The sequence below is a fragment of the Trachinotus anak genome, unplaced genomic scaffold (assembly GCF_046630095.1).
Source record: "Trachinotus anak isolate AG129_WGS33_773 ecotype Australia unplaced genomic scaffold, CSIRO_AGI_Tana_v1 ptg000019l, whole genome shotgun sequence".
NCBI classification, from domain to species: Eukaryota; Metazoa; Chordata; class Actinopteri; order Carangiformes; family Carangidae; genus Trachinotus; species Trachinotus anak.
This window is the reverse complement of record NW_027273870.1, coordinates 27,620,374-27,634,451: the sequence shown is the minus strand read 5'-3', so window position 1 is coordinate 27,634,451 and position 14,078 is coordinate 27,620,374. Positions and strand designations below refer to the sequence as shown.

The 14,078-nt window shown below is 38.0% G+C and overlaps 1 protein-coding gene across 8 annotated transcripts in view; it reads left to right on the top strand.

The window, feature by feature from the left end:
- The window catches only part of myom2a (myomesin 2a), a 58,419-nt gene that overhangs the window by 41,002 nt on the left and 3,339 nt on the right, over positions 1 to 14,078 (top strand). For 4 of the 8 annotated variants that reach the window (XM_071504983.1, XM_071504987.1, XM_071504986.1 and 1 more), the window contains 21 exons: positions 401 to 600; positions 686 to 739; positions 2,259 to 2,386; positions 3,281 to 3,464; positions 4,925 to 5,099; positions 5,516 to 5,637; positions 6,319 to 6,506; positions 6,633 to 6,759; positions 7,548 to 7,726; positions 7,986 to 8,100; positions 8,607 to 8,766; positions 9,322 to 9,428; positions 9,553 to 9,597; positions 9,724 to 9,860; positions 10,593 to 10,737; positions 11,071 to 11,130; positions 11,419 to 11,486; positions 11,608 to 11,721; positions 12,565 to 12,652; positions 12,746 to 12,784; positions 13,307 to 13,412. In XM_071504983.1, the coding sequence (XP_071361084.1) occupies positions 401 to 600; positions 686 to 739; positions 2,259 to 2,386; positions 3,281 to 3,464; positions 4,925 to 5,099; positions 5,516 to 5,637; positions 6,319 to 6,506; positions 6,633 to 6,759; positions 7,548 to 7,726; positions 7,986 to 8,100; positions 8,607 to 8,766; positions 9,322 to 9,428; positions 9,553 to 9,597; positions 9,724 to 9,860; positions 10,593 to 10,737; positions 11,071 to 11,130; positions 11,419 to 11,486; positions 11,608 to 11,721; positions 12,565 to 12,652; positions 12,746 to 12,784; positions 13,307 to 13,412 (2,541 nt within the window). Of the gene's footprint in view, positions 1 to 400; positions 613 to 685; positions 740 to 2,258; positions 2,387 to 3,280; positions 3,465 to 4,924; positions 5,100 to 5,515; positions 5,638 to 6,318; positions 6,507 to 6,632; positions 6,760 to 7,547; positions 7,727 to 7,985; positions 8,101 to 8,606; positions 8,767 to 9,321; positions 9,429 to 9,552; positions 9,598 to 9,723; positions 9,861 to 10,592; positions 10,738 to 11,070; positions 11,131 to 11,418; positions 11,487 to 11,607; positions 11,722 to 12,564; positions 12,653 to 12,745; positions 12,785 to 13,306; positions 13,413 to 14,078 lie in introns of all 8 variants that reach the window. The other 4 variants (XM_071504985.1, XM_071504989.1, XM_071504990.1 and 1 more) reach the window with 2 other exon arrangements.

Genomic DNA, 14,078 nt, shown 5'->3' with positions numbered 1-14,078 from the left:
TGTTGTTTGCAGTTTGTTGTGAAGTTTCTTTCTCCCAAGTGGCCAAATTAAAACAATCACTGCAGCTTTAATTAAAAAACATGATAAGTTCAATGTCCAAAAGTTTCCATTTACTTTGATTATTTTAGGTTTTTAACATGTTGCCCTGTGTGGAGCAGTTTTATTTTTTTTGGAGAGGTGCTCTGCAAATTTAGGTTAGGTTAGAAGTTCATCCTGGTTCTATATGCAAATGTTTGTTGATGAAAAGCTCCCATGTGCTTTTAGAAAGTTTTGTATTCTGGTCTTTTTTTATTTATACAGTGGTTAAATTAAAAAAACAAGCATTCTGTGTATTTATTAATGTAGTGAAATGAAAATGAGATTTACCTGCTGATGACATGTCTCCCGGTCCGATGTGCAGGTGTGAAGCTGGTAGCGACACCTGGGTCCAGTGCAACGACGCCCCAGTGAAGGTTTGTAAATACCCGGTGCACGGCCTGAGCATGGGCCGCTCCTACCACTTCCGGGTCAGAGCTGTGAACAGTGCTGGCATCAGCAGGCCGTCCCGCAAGTCAGACAAAGTGACCGCAATCGACGCGGCAGAGAACGAGAGGCTGCAAGGTACCGAGGAAGGTAAATACAAAATACACAGCGGTGAGAAATCAGTGTTTTCTAATGTATCTGTTGTTGTCGTTTCCTGCAACAGTGATTAAAATCGAAGGAAAATACGACATAGTGGTGAAGGATGATGAACTGGAAGGTACAGTAGTACACAGAGACTGGTCCTGGTTCAGATATCTGCTTTTAATCCTTTAAACCACTTCCTCATAATCTCACACAGACAAATACTAACATCAATCCCTCTTCCCAAATCCCATCATCACCAGCACGATAACATTTCCATTACAAAAGGGGAGGTGAACTGGAAATAAAAATGCAGTTTAATGTTGAAAAAATATAAACATTGTCATCATTCTTATCCACAGTACATAACATCCTTCATTAGAGATTTATTACAGCTCAATCATCAGCATTTACTGTCATAATTTGGAGATTTTCAGCTTGGATTCTGCAAACTACCAAAATAAAAGTTATAAAAGAGTTGTGAGGATTAATCTCTTAATTCTGAAAGAAACAGAAAATTCAAGAATAAAGACAAAATTTTGAGAAAAGTCAGGATTACTTTTTTAGAATTTCTTGTTAAATTCCCGGATTAGCATCAACATATTACATATTTTTTCCTTAATTATTATTATTTTCTTGTTTACATTCTAATTCTTTTCCACGCAGGTCGGATATTTGTCTTTACTGTAGCTGCTTTAGACTCCAGACATTTCTACACAATGATGCCAGTTTTTCATGAAAACTATACAAAGATAAAATATCTGTAAATACACAAACACATGAAACCTAAAAACAGATCTAACATCTGTCGTGTAAACTTAAAACTAATCTGTCATTTGCTCTAACTTTCTGATTTTAACGCTACAAACCATTTTCCCATCTCTTCCCATCCTAACCGTCTCCGATTTAACTCCCGCTCTTCCAATCACGTTTTAACCAACTGAAACTCTTTTTACACATTTTTTAAATCAAACCAAAACGTTTTCTTCCTGCTCCAAAGTGTGTCGAGTATGACCTTCTCCACTTTAACGCAAACCTGTGGCACAAAAACTAATTTAAAAAATAAAAAATAATGTTGCCACATACATGCGTTTGTATAATTTTACAGATGAGGCTGTTGTAGAAGTTCCACATATTACTGTCCTCTGCTACTGCTAAACTTTAGGTCCTCAGAGCTCTAAAGTGACTCTGGATTTGTCTATGTCTGTAGAACTGATGTTTTTCGTGTAGTTTCTTTATGTTTCTTTTTAAAAAGCTGAAACATGATTCTGAGGTTTACTTAACTAAACCTAAATGAGTTTCTACTACCTTAGCTGCTATTGTGTAGCCATTTTGACAGAAATAAGACTTTTATCTGTGAAAGTGGATATGTTGTAACAGTAATAAGACCAATTAATCAGAAAATACTGTAGACTAGTAGAGTTTAGGTCAGCTTTAAAGGGAATTTGGACAAAATGCTGCTGTTGACCAATCAGGGATGTATTTTTTTTTTAATTAGTTAAGTAGTGTCTTTTTAAACAAACGCAATTTATTAATTGTAATTAAAAGCACTTTAAGTAAAAGAAAAAAAAAAAAAAGCTGTATAATGTGGGACTTCTGCAGTAGCTGCTACTGTATGTACTTTTATGCCTCAACACCGTTCACTCCCAATCTAGGCTACGTAACAATCCCGGGGGAGCCCACTGACGTGCATGCATCTGAGATTTTCAAATCGTACGTTGTGCTGAGCTGGAAGCCGCCCAGCCCTCGCGGACGAGCTCCGCTGTGGTACGTCATCGACAAGGTGTGTGTCGCTTCACCTCTGCCCATCCATTTCCGTCAAAGTAGCTCTCTGTTCAACTCAGTGCTGTAGTTGAAAGATAAAAAAGACATTAACCTCTGAAACTCTGGAATTTCCCATTAAATTATCCTTCATGTTTCTTGAAACTTACACCAATGATTGTGCAAACTTTGGGATTTTAAATGCATTTCTGAACACGAGTTTGAGGTTAAATGTGTTTTTTATGCTTGTAACAACACAAGCAAATACTGAAAGATCACCACATGTTACTGTACTTGCATGGTTGGGGCTCCACTTAATTCAAATTAACCAAAAAAAAAATATTTATATTAAATTAATCCTAGACAGTTAAAAATGTAGGTAACACAGCCTACAGATCAACATCAGCAATGCAAAAAGAAATTGTGTAAGTAAGTGTAAATAAGTGTTTCTTATGGATCCATTTTTTTTTTGTTCATCTGTGAAAGGTCGTACCTTTTATATATTCTTGACTTTTATCATTCACATTTAGATTTAAGGAATTCCTGTCAAAATGCTCATTTATGTTGAATGCATGTAAAACACAATTATAGCTGCCAATGTATTTTCAGGTTTCTTGTACTTTGCAAGAACAAGCGGTGTGTCTGCCCAAAAAAAATCAAGTCTGGTTTTGCCTTTTGCAGATTATCTATGACCAGCAGCTTCTCTGTAACAGGACAGTGATCACATCTTTCAGCAGTGAGAACTTACACCTGGTTTTGATCAAATTAAAACTAAATTGAGCCCCAACTATGCAAAAACACATCATTTCCATCCTCTTTGTGTTCATGCTACATTGATGAGGTTGTTGCAGATGGCTGTACCTTCTCACACCCACCCACCCACCCACCCCTCCTTCCTTCCCCGACTCTCCCACAGTGCTTAGCAGGCACTGGAGCATGGCAGCGGATGAACACAGCAGTCAAACTGTACTCCCCCCGTTACCCGGTTTTTGATTTGCAAGACGGGCAAAAGTACCAGTTCCGAGTGTATTCGGTCAACATGTACGGCTCCAGCGAGGCCTCCGCGCCCTCTGAGCCCATCCAAAAGGTTGATCAGGATGGTAAGGGCCAGGACCGTGCACAGGCATTCACACACAGTCATATATATACAGCACACACAAATATTAAAACACAAAGATACATATTTTGTATTATTATTTATATTTATTTTAAGAGTACAGAATTTCGTTACATCTCACTGTTGAAATGTGATAATGTTCAAAAGATGCATGAATAAGGGTCTTTAGTGAATGTTCCTCCTTAAATTTTGAGTGATTGTTCCTTCTGTACAGCCTCAACTTAAAGTCAGAGCTTGGTTTAATATAAATCTAAAGGTAAAATGGACTTTGAAGTGTCTAATGGAGGTTTTATTTTAAAATATTGATGTTGGGATTAAACATTTTATGTGATATTAAGAAAAATAGTCCATATTTAGGTAATAAAAGTTTTAAAAAATCTACAATGGGAAGAAATGTTGAAATCTGGGCTTTATTTTAATGACAAAAATGGGGAATCTTTACATGTGACAATGTCTGTGTCTCAAAGTTATAGGTGTTTAGTGTCACCATAGAGTCTGTCTTCCTCTAAAACAGTGTTTTTGTGTTTTGTTTGTTGCTTTAACTGCAAACATGTAATTACATCCGCAAACACAAACATATGAAATGCTGTAACTGAGCTTTTGTTCAAAGTGAGTTGTTGTATTTTGCAGGTGTTGAGCTGCCGGTTGGTATGTACAGTTTAATAGAAATATTAATCACCTTTAGATTCTCATGACTGTAACATCACAGATGAGTTCACTCTGCCACTCTGTGTGTTTTCTAACCACGAGCACACAGTGTTTGTATTCAACCTCTCCTCAATCCATCAGTCACATCCCTCCAATCAAATCCCATGAGTCTTCACGTTGTTGTTTTGTGTGGAAACGTGTCTCAATCAGTTATTTGGATCTTAAACAATGTCACCAAACCAGTATGTGGAGGACACAGACTGTGCACATCAGACCTGGATTCAGAAAGTGTGGAGTGAAGAGTTTGAAAAAGTCATTTTGATAAGTTGTTGTGATTGACAGCTGATCTGACGCCATCTGAATCATCCTGATGTTGAAAACCACTTACAATAATCTGTCCTGGTCAATTACTGATTACCTATGATTACCTTCCCACAGACTGGTTATTATGTCCATGTCACTCAGACAACATAACATTATTATATTTTTGTATATTTTATGTAAAGTAAAATGTAATTTAATGATGTCTGAACATTTATAAATTTCAGATTTATGCCAAAATGAAGCCTCAGCCATTTCAAACCCTGGTAACAGAAAGAGCAGTGTTACATTTACCTGAATTAAAGAACTATACAGATATCAAACAGATGATGAGGTTTAATGCACCAAAACAAAATACATTTTTACCAATTTTGTACCATCTTCCTCTAGTTTTGCAACGTAACTCTTAAATGTTTAAATGCATAAATGTAATTAATTAGTAATTGATAATCGCTCCTTTTTCTCGGTGAACAGGCGTCCCCTCTGCTCCTGGTCAGGTTGTCGCCACCAGGAACACCAAGTCATCTGTGTTTGTGCAGTGGGAGCCTCCCAAACATCAGAAACACCTCATGGGATATTACATCGACGGCCGTGTCGTCGGATCCAAGGACTGGTTCGCATGTAACCACAAACCCTTCAAACACACCAGGTAAGAGTCCAGAACCAACAGAGTCCTGCTGTCACTCAAAACTCAGATGTAACCTGATACATTTCAGGATGTTTAATTCTTCTTTATGATGTTTTTAACATTTATGTACTTGTATTTATGTTTTGCTTTTACTGCTTGTCTACAGTGATTTGTGGCTGAGCTCTAATGTAATACTGCAGCTCAGTGGGTTGCACAAAATACACAGACTTTAGTTTAATACAAATAAAGCCCACTCCTGTGGAAAGTTGCAAAAGCTGACACCCTCTTCATCATCAGCTTTAAGGCAAAACAGTTAATCAGTTAAACAGTTTTTCTGAATAAGTTTATAACACTTCAACAATAATGTTTTAGCAAAATAAAGACATTTACATAGAACAAAGAGGCACAAGATTAAAGTTTTATGTTGTGTGTCACAGGTTCGTGGTCCACGGCCTGATCCCAGGAGAGAGCTACGTGTTCCGCGTGCAAGCCGTCAACGTCTTCGGCCTCAGTGAGGAGTCACAGGAGTCCAGTCCCATCTCTGTGGAGCCGGCTCTCGGTACGACAAACACCACATTTATACCAAACACTGTTTTCGGTCAGTGGGTCAAAAAGTGCTTTAAATTAAAATTAAAACTTAAATGTGGCCATTTTTATTGAAAAAAAATTCTAAATCAAATCAAAACAGTTTTTCCAGATGGGAAATAAATGTGTAAAAATAAAAATCTTATATAAAAGATAAGCTCTATAAACAATACATTTTTCTTTCACTTGCTGATCTGCGTGGCTAATTTCACTGGTCTATCCAGGCAAGGGGGTGGAGTATGGTATGTATTATAATGCTATGTTCATTTCCCCCCTCCTGTCTGACCCCACCTCCACCTCCACTTTTTTAAGTTTTATTCACAGAATTGCATATTTTCATTGTCACTTTAGTAACACTGTAGTAACACTGTAGTTCACTGGTTTACTTTCAAATTTTACAAGACACTGGCACCAGGTGAAACTAGTTGTTCTGATGGATGTGTATTTGACAGGTTGATGTTGTGGTAGGTTTATAAATCCACATACCTCAGTTACCTTCAATAATCAACCACAGACTTACTTTATCATTAAAATATCTACACAGTTCTATATTATAGTAATAATATATATATAATATATAATATATAATATATAATATATATATATTGAAGTGTCTGAAGTTCCAGGGTGTTAAACATGAAACTGTGTGATCCAGCGACTCCCAGCGCTCCCTTTGGCATCACCATGCTGAGCTGTGACGGCTCCTCCATCACTCTGGCCTGGAAGAGCCCAAAACACTGCGGCGGCTCCAAGGTCAACGCTTACTACATCGACAAGCGTGACGCCGACACTCTGGTCTGGAAGGAGGTCAACCTGACGGGCCTCACAGAGAGAGTCTGCACTGTAAGTGGCATCAATCAGACACTGATTAAGTACTTCTCACTTTCTCAAAACAAATCATCAGAGACAAAGATCCATCCACGACAGGGCTATGATAAAAACACCACAACACTTTCTGTGTATCTTCAGGTTGACAATCTGACAGAGGGAAACTTCTACGAGTTCAGGGTCCAGGCCGGTAACATGGCTGGTGTCGGTCTGTCATCAGCTCCCAGTGCCCCCATGAAATGTGTAGCTTGGACCATGGAGGAGCCAGGTAAGAGACGAATCAACAAAGGTTTTGACAGAGACACAGATACACTCAGCTTCAGATAAACGTGTCACTGGTTTCTTTTAGGGCTTGAAATGTGTCCATTAAAACTTTTTCCACATAATGAGAATCCAGGAAATTATGAAATAATTAAAGTTTTTAAATCTGCAGTGCTGATGTCTTCTTTTTAAACTCATAAATAATAGATTCATACATTATATTTGCGGAATCGTCAGTGGTGATGATTTGCACTTTGCACTTGCATGTCCATGTGGAGTCAGGGGTCTGAAGCCTGTACATCCCTCCTGTTTTTATATTTTACAACCTCTGAGGTCTGCAAGTCACCAAGGTCACATTTCATTCATGAACTAAACACTATTTTGACTTTAGTTACCTCTTCACTGCACATTTCTGTTGGCATGCTGTGAGATCATCAGGTGTGTCAGAGATCTGTGGATGTTGTTAAAATTATTGCTTCTTGCCGAAACACGTTGAGATTCTCTTTCTCCAAATATTTGTGGAGTGAATATGTTTCATCTTTTAAAGGCCACTTATCAAATATTTCAGAAAAAAAACTTTTACTTTATGCAGTGAGGCCTTGAATAACTTTGGTTTATGGAAATTTATTTTTTTTTACTTCAGCTGGTTTCAAAGCAAGAAAATCAGCCACATTTTTGATTCATGAATCTCTTGTTGATACATAATCTATGCAGCCAAACTACAACTGGAGCTATAGAGCAGACTGTCTTATCTCTTTAGTCCTGCTCATGACTTTTATTTATTTTTACTTTAAGGCCCAGCCTACGACCTGAGCTTCAGTGAGGTCAGAAGTCACTCCCTGGTCATCCTGTGGAAGGCTCCAGTCTACACCGGAGCGAGCGCCCTCACTGGATACTTTGTGGACATGGCCAAAAAGGGCTCATCAGAGTTTGTTACTCTGAATCAGGAGGCTGTGAACCACCGCTACCTGAAGGTAGGAGACTGACCTGAAATGATTCACCGTGCTTCAACCGTCTGACCATCAGAGCACATTCACATGAGCGGGTTCAAGCAGAATAAAGATTCACAGCAATGAAATGATGAATTAGCCTTAGAACCTCCAATTCAGGTACAATGCAGTTTAATTTATGACCAGTAATCCAAAACCTCCATCTCATCGACAAAATACCAAAACCTCTTTCCACGCCGTCGTCACCCTGCGCCTGTGATGATGTTTCCATGATTTCCTGCAGGTGACTGGTCTGGAGGAAGGCGAAACCTACGTGTTCAGAGTTCGTGCTGTCAACGCAAACGGTGTCGGAAAAGCTTCTCAGTTGTCTGAGCCGGTCTGTGCCAAAGCTCTTCCAGGTAACAACTTAACACTACCAGCGTCTGTGCTGGATTTGTTCTGCACCGCACCCTGTAGTTAAGAAAACACCTGCTGACATGTCAGGAGATGTGTTGTGATTCAAGAACAGCAGCAACATGCACATTAAACACACACAGTATAACTGACATTCAGCATTTATATACCTGGCACTTATATAATGACAATATACAGATATAGTTGTTTTTTATAATTCCCACATTATAAGTCTAATAAACAAAATGGTCAAATATTTTACAATCATTGACCTAAAGATGCAGAAAACAGTTTTAGAGGAGCAGTTTCTGACGGACATCCCTTCGAAAAAAAAGTAAAATTAAAAAAAAAAAATCTAAAGCATTTTGTCTAAGCAGCAAGTGTTAGTCAAACAAATGTTAATTTCTACTTTCTTTAAGTGTCATATATTTAATGTAAAACTGAGCTAATTCTTTTTCTTTTTTCTGTGTAATTCCTCATTAGTGGTCACATGTCGTTCATGTTCACACAGGCACCAAAGAGATTGTGGCTGGTGTGGATGAGGAAACCGGAGACATCTACCTGTCTCTTGAGGCCTGTGAGATCTGCGAGACGTCCAAGTTTGTGTGGTCCAAGAACTACAAACCCATCGGCGACTGCCCCAGGGTCGCCGTCACGGCGCAGGGCAGAACGTAAGCTCGCCGTTCTCCTCAAGAGATCACATCGCATCACACGACAGAGGCTTCAGGCAGAGAACTCAGGCTTCTTCTCTAGTCACAGCAGGAATAAATAAAATATTGTGTTTTCATGATCATAAAAATTCATGTGATCCATCCAGTTCCAAGATTTCATATTTACTGGAGCAATCAACAAAATGTTTTATTTTATAGGTCCTAATTATTTCTGAAAAATTAAAGGAAAATACAGACAAAGTTCTAAGAGTTTTAATTTAGTTCAGTTTGTTGTGTTGAGTTTGAAAGTAATTTATATTTTCGAGGTATTTTCTTAAAGAAATTGTTCCTCTTTAAATGCTTATAAACTCTATTGTTAATATATGTTGAATTGTACCCAACTGTTTCTATTCTACTTGTAATTAATGTAAAATGTCTTTTACAAGAAACCTCTGAGGAAATTATGAGAAAATATTGAGGAAATTACAGATTCATAGATTTTTTTTTCCGTGAAGAGCTGATGGTTGTAACTGTGACTTGAATGGATATTTAACAGCTGGTGTGTTTGTTTCACAGCTCCAGATTGACTTTCACCAACCCTGATAAGGACGATTTGGGCAAATACTCTGTGGTCGTCACCGACACAGATGGAGTCTCCTCCAGCCACACACTGACTGAGGACGGTAGGTCATAAAGTTTACATGTGTTAAACAGCTAATTGAACAATTCATCATTATTTCAGTTCCTTCTGCTTGTTTTCGTTATTGTTATTGTTTGTGCTCATGTTTTCTTGAATCTTCTCTGCAGCCCTGAACACTATGCTGGAGCTCAGCCATGCCATCAGACATCCAGGTGAGTGCTGTGCATCAGAGAAATTAACAATAACAACCAATAAAAAAAAAACAAAACAGGTGATTCAATCTGCAAAAGTTACTTTCATCAGGATCTGTTTTTTTCATGCCTTTTGTCTGTGTGCAGTTATTCCTCTGAAACACGGCCTGAACTACGAGATTCTGGAGAAGGGTCATGTGCGTTTCTGGCTGCAGGCGGTCAAACTGTCCCCCTCGGTGTCCTACAGGTTCATCGTTAACGACAAGGAGGTCACCAGTGGGGAGGTAACGCAACATTCATCACGGCTGAATTTAACAGTTGGACTTATTTATATTTATTTAAACTGTATTAGAGTTGTGTGTGTCCTGTTATGTTAATCTTTAGTCAGAACTATTATACACGCTACACAGTCTTAAACTTCACCCTTGAGGCGCTGACATGGCGTGTTTCCTATTCTCCGTTCCCTCAGGTTTATTTCCCAGCTTTGTTTGAGTTGTCTGATTAACTCTGTGAGATCATGTGTTAGAGCGTTGTCAATGAAACCAAACAAACACACACACATATTTTTCCAGTCAGTTCTAATGTCTTTTAACCCTTAAGTCTTCTTCAAATTAAAAGACTCAAGACGATTACATGATTTCTAAATAGCAAAGCACTGATGGTCCACTGTATGTTGCTCAATATTTAGCTTTTCTGTCATTTGTTCTCTCTCTTTTTTTTTTACCAAATATATATTAAAAAAAAGATATTTTGAAAGCAGGAACTGCAACCAAACTTTTATTGGTAATTTTAACATTATTCAAATCAATATTTCTGCCTGCAGGCAAAAGCATAAATTGAGGTTTGTCTGCATTTAAAACTAATTTATGGTTATTCAGAGAAACTTCTAGATCAGTAAAACAGCCAGAGACTAATTCTATTAGTTTCTTATGTGCAGCACAGATGCACAGGCTCAGATTTGAACATGATTTAGTGGTGGATTGTGAATATAAATCTCTCCCTTGTTTTCCTCTCAGGGTCACAAGATCAGCCACGATGTGGCCACAGGGATCATCCAGATGACTGTGGATCATTTCACCAGAAACAACGAGGGCACGTACACCGTCCAGATCCATGACGGCAAGGCCAAAGCCCAGAGCTCCCTGGTCCTGGTGGGAGATGGTGAGGCTTCCTTCACCCTCACAGTACCTTCATTAGATGGCTGATAAATTAGCTGTAGAAAGCAGTAAGCAGTCCTCATAGTAATCATTTCTTAACCTTACCAATACTAAAAATCAATTCTTACAAATTCTGGGAAGCAAAAGTGGACAAATTGTAAGAAAATTAGCTCACACCAAAATATCACCAGTTGATTTTCAACCTTTGAGACCTCAAACAATAAAATCTGACTGATGGTAAAAAAAAATGCACAGATACAATGTAACAGTAGCAGAAAATGCTGAACATCATAACACATCTACTCAGAGTGACCCTGGTGTATTTTTTGTTTTTCAGTCTTCAAGGTTGCTCTGAAGGAGGCTGAGTTTCAGAGGAAAGAGCACATCAGGAAGCAAGGTACCATCACTGACCACTACACACCCAGAGACTGAATGTGTACAAGTAGTAAAGATTAATTACTCAAACAAAAATTATATATAAAGTGTTATTACCTCCAAAACCGTCTGTTTATGTTTGTGTGTTGGTAGGAATTTTTAAATGCTTTTACATGACATGACATTTTATTACAGTTTTTATCTATTTTCTTATGAACTACTGCACTTTCTGTCCAGTCTGTGTTCTAGTTTTTGTTGCCTTCATTGTTGCTCTTCATGCTCTTCATATGATTCCACTTTGTCGCTTCAGGTCCACATTTCTCTGAGTATCTGTATTTCACTGTCACTGAGGATTGTACTGTCATGCTCGCCTGCAAGGTGACAAAGAAATATTCTGTTCCCTTAATTTCAATAATACATTTAAAAAGCAGTCATTTATGAAGGTGTATCTTTCTTGAATGAATGAATCTAATGCCTGTGTGTGCTGTGTATGTGTCAGGTGGCCAATGTGAAGAAGGAGACAACTTTCCACTGGTTCAAAGAGGACGAGGAGATTGTTCCAGAAACTCCCCCCAACGTCATGTCGGGAGCCTGCGCTCTTCCCCTCCCTCTGGTAACTACTGCAGCATCAACACCAACATCCTCCATGTGGGGCTGGGAGCCTGTTGATTCACATACTCCATATTAACATAACTGCATTATATTCATTAATTATTACAGATATTCATTATAAAATACTAATTCAAGGGTCGAAGCAACAAGTTTAAGTCGCTTAGTACGGTTGAGTTGAGCAATGTTGTCGAATGGAAGTATTAAAACCTTCCAAATAAATTAATAAAAAATAGAATAATAAAGTAATTTTAGACTTTCCTTTATTACAAAGTGGACATAATGACTGATGTAAAGAAAAAAAACCCACAAATGAAGAAACACAAAATAAAGTGGAACACTTGTTGCTCAGTAACTGAAATCAAACTGAACAAAAAAGAACAAGAAGAAGAAAGACAAGAAAGATAATTAGTGAGTAAATAAATCAATAAACAAATACACAAATGAACAAACAAACACAATGTGGTAAAAGTGAAGAAGCTTGTTTGTTTGTGGCCCTGGGTCGAAACCTAAACGTTAAAACTACAACTCAACAAAATAAGATGTTTGGTCACCTGAAACCAAAATGAACAGAAGATTTAGAGTCAACAATAATGTCACTGTTGAATAAAATGAATCAGCAGCCTTTCAAATACAAAGACTATAAAATACATAAATAATCACTCACCTGCTGTTAGTAAACTTTTTTTTTTTTTTATGGTAGATCTGTTCATTCACACTGCTACACTGTAATTTTCTCATTAGTTTTCTTAAATGTTTGTATTAATAATAAAGTTCTTTTGTATTTGTCAAATAAATATATGTAAAGTGACACGTTCCTTCTTCTTGTTGATGTTCGTTCTCTCAGTTCTCCAGAAAAGATCAGGGTGTTTTCAAGGCCGTGCTCAGTGACGACAGAGGAAAGGACACATCTACGATTGACATTTCAGGCCAAGGTCAGTTTTTGTTGTTCAGAATTGTCTCTTTGTTCTTGTTACAATCCACATGTCACAACGTATTTAACACGTCCTCCTCTCTGTGATCTGCAGTGTTTGACGACATCATCAATGCCATCGCCAAGATCGCTGGTGGGTTTGATCCGCTGACTTTAAACGTCACGTCACACCTGGTCTCCGTGGTGATTGTGTCTGACTGGCTTGTTAATGGTGCAAACCATGCAACCGTGATTCCTGACATAAACTGTAAAGTTTGTCGTCTGCAGAGCTACAGTGAATCCAGCACTTTCTCTGTTCTACATGCAGCTCAGCCTTGATTTAGCCTGAAGGTTCAACTGTCTCACTCCAGAAAAAAGCCCCTTGAGGTGACATTGGCAACATAAATAAAACTCACTTAACTTCTTCCAGAGAAGAGGCGCCTGGAAAAAAAAACAAAAAACCTTTAAATTAAAACAAATCTTAGAAAGGAAAAGCAGCTATTTCTCTGCATCAACAATTTATGTACAAGAGTTAAAAACATTTCGACACTGACAAAGCTGGAAACTGTGTCATAAGACTAAATGTGCTGGATACCGTGTCGTAGGTAAATAGTAAACAACTGTGACACAGATAACAGATGACTGACTTCGTGTTTGCTTGTTTTGTGTGTGTCAGGTGCTTCTGCCTCTGACCTGGTGCTGCAGTGTACTCCAGAGGGCATCAGGCTGCAGTGCTACATGAATTACTACACAGAGGAGATGAAGACCGTCTGGAAACACAAGTACGGTTTAAATGATTTAAACGTAAAGCTACGGGATTCAGATGTTTCCTTTTACAGCTCTGTTAGTTATGAGCCACTAATGGATGTTTGTGAACTTTTCCACGGCGCCCCATGAAATACTGACTGACATTCATATCTTAGTACTGTGATATTTGGATTTTTCTGCTGATGTTGTGACATTTTCGGTCCTTTCACTTCACATATTTTAGTTTGTTTTGTGCTTTAAGTGGGACGGTGATGTCACATATTTCTGTGCACCAATCAGAGTTTAGCAACATTTAAAATCAAAGTGATGAAAGTTGTTTTCTTTTAAATCTAATATGATAAAAGCACGCCCACACAGTCCCGATAATGAAGCAGAGTTTTTTTTTTTACCTGTTTTTGTTTGTTTTTTTCTTCTATTAGTTGTTAATTTAGTCTTTAGTTTTTGATGCTGTAGAGAAATGTTTAAGATTTGAGACCAGGTTTTCAGGGGCTTTAAAACTTCTCTTTGGTTCTCACCTACACAAATAACAGCAGGTGTGTTAGAGATTAGATCATGTGACAGATGTTGCACAGACACACTGCAGTCCTGTGGAGCTGGATTATATAGTATTATATGACTTTGAGACACATTAAAGGTTTTGATTTAGTCTGGATTAACAGTGTGTTCAGAGTTCTGTGACT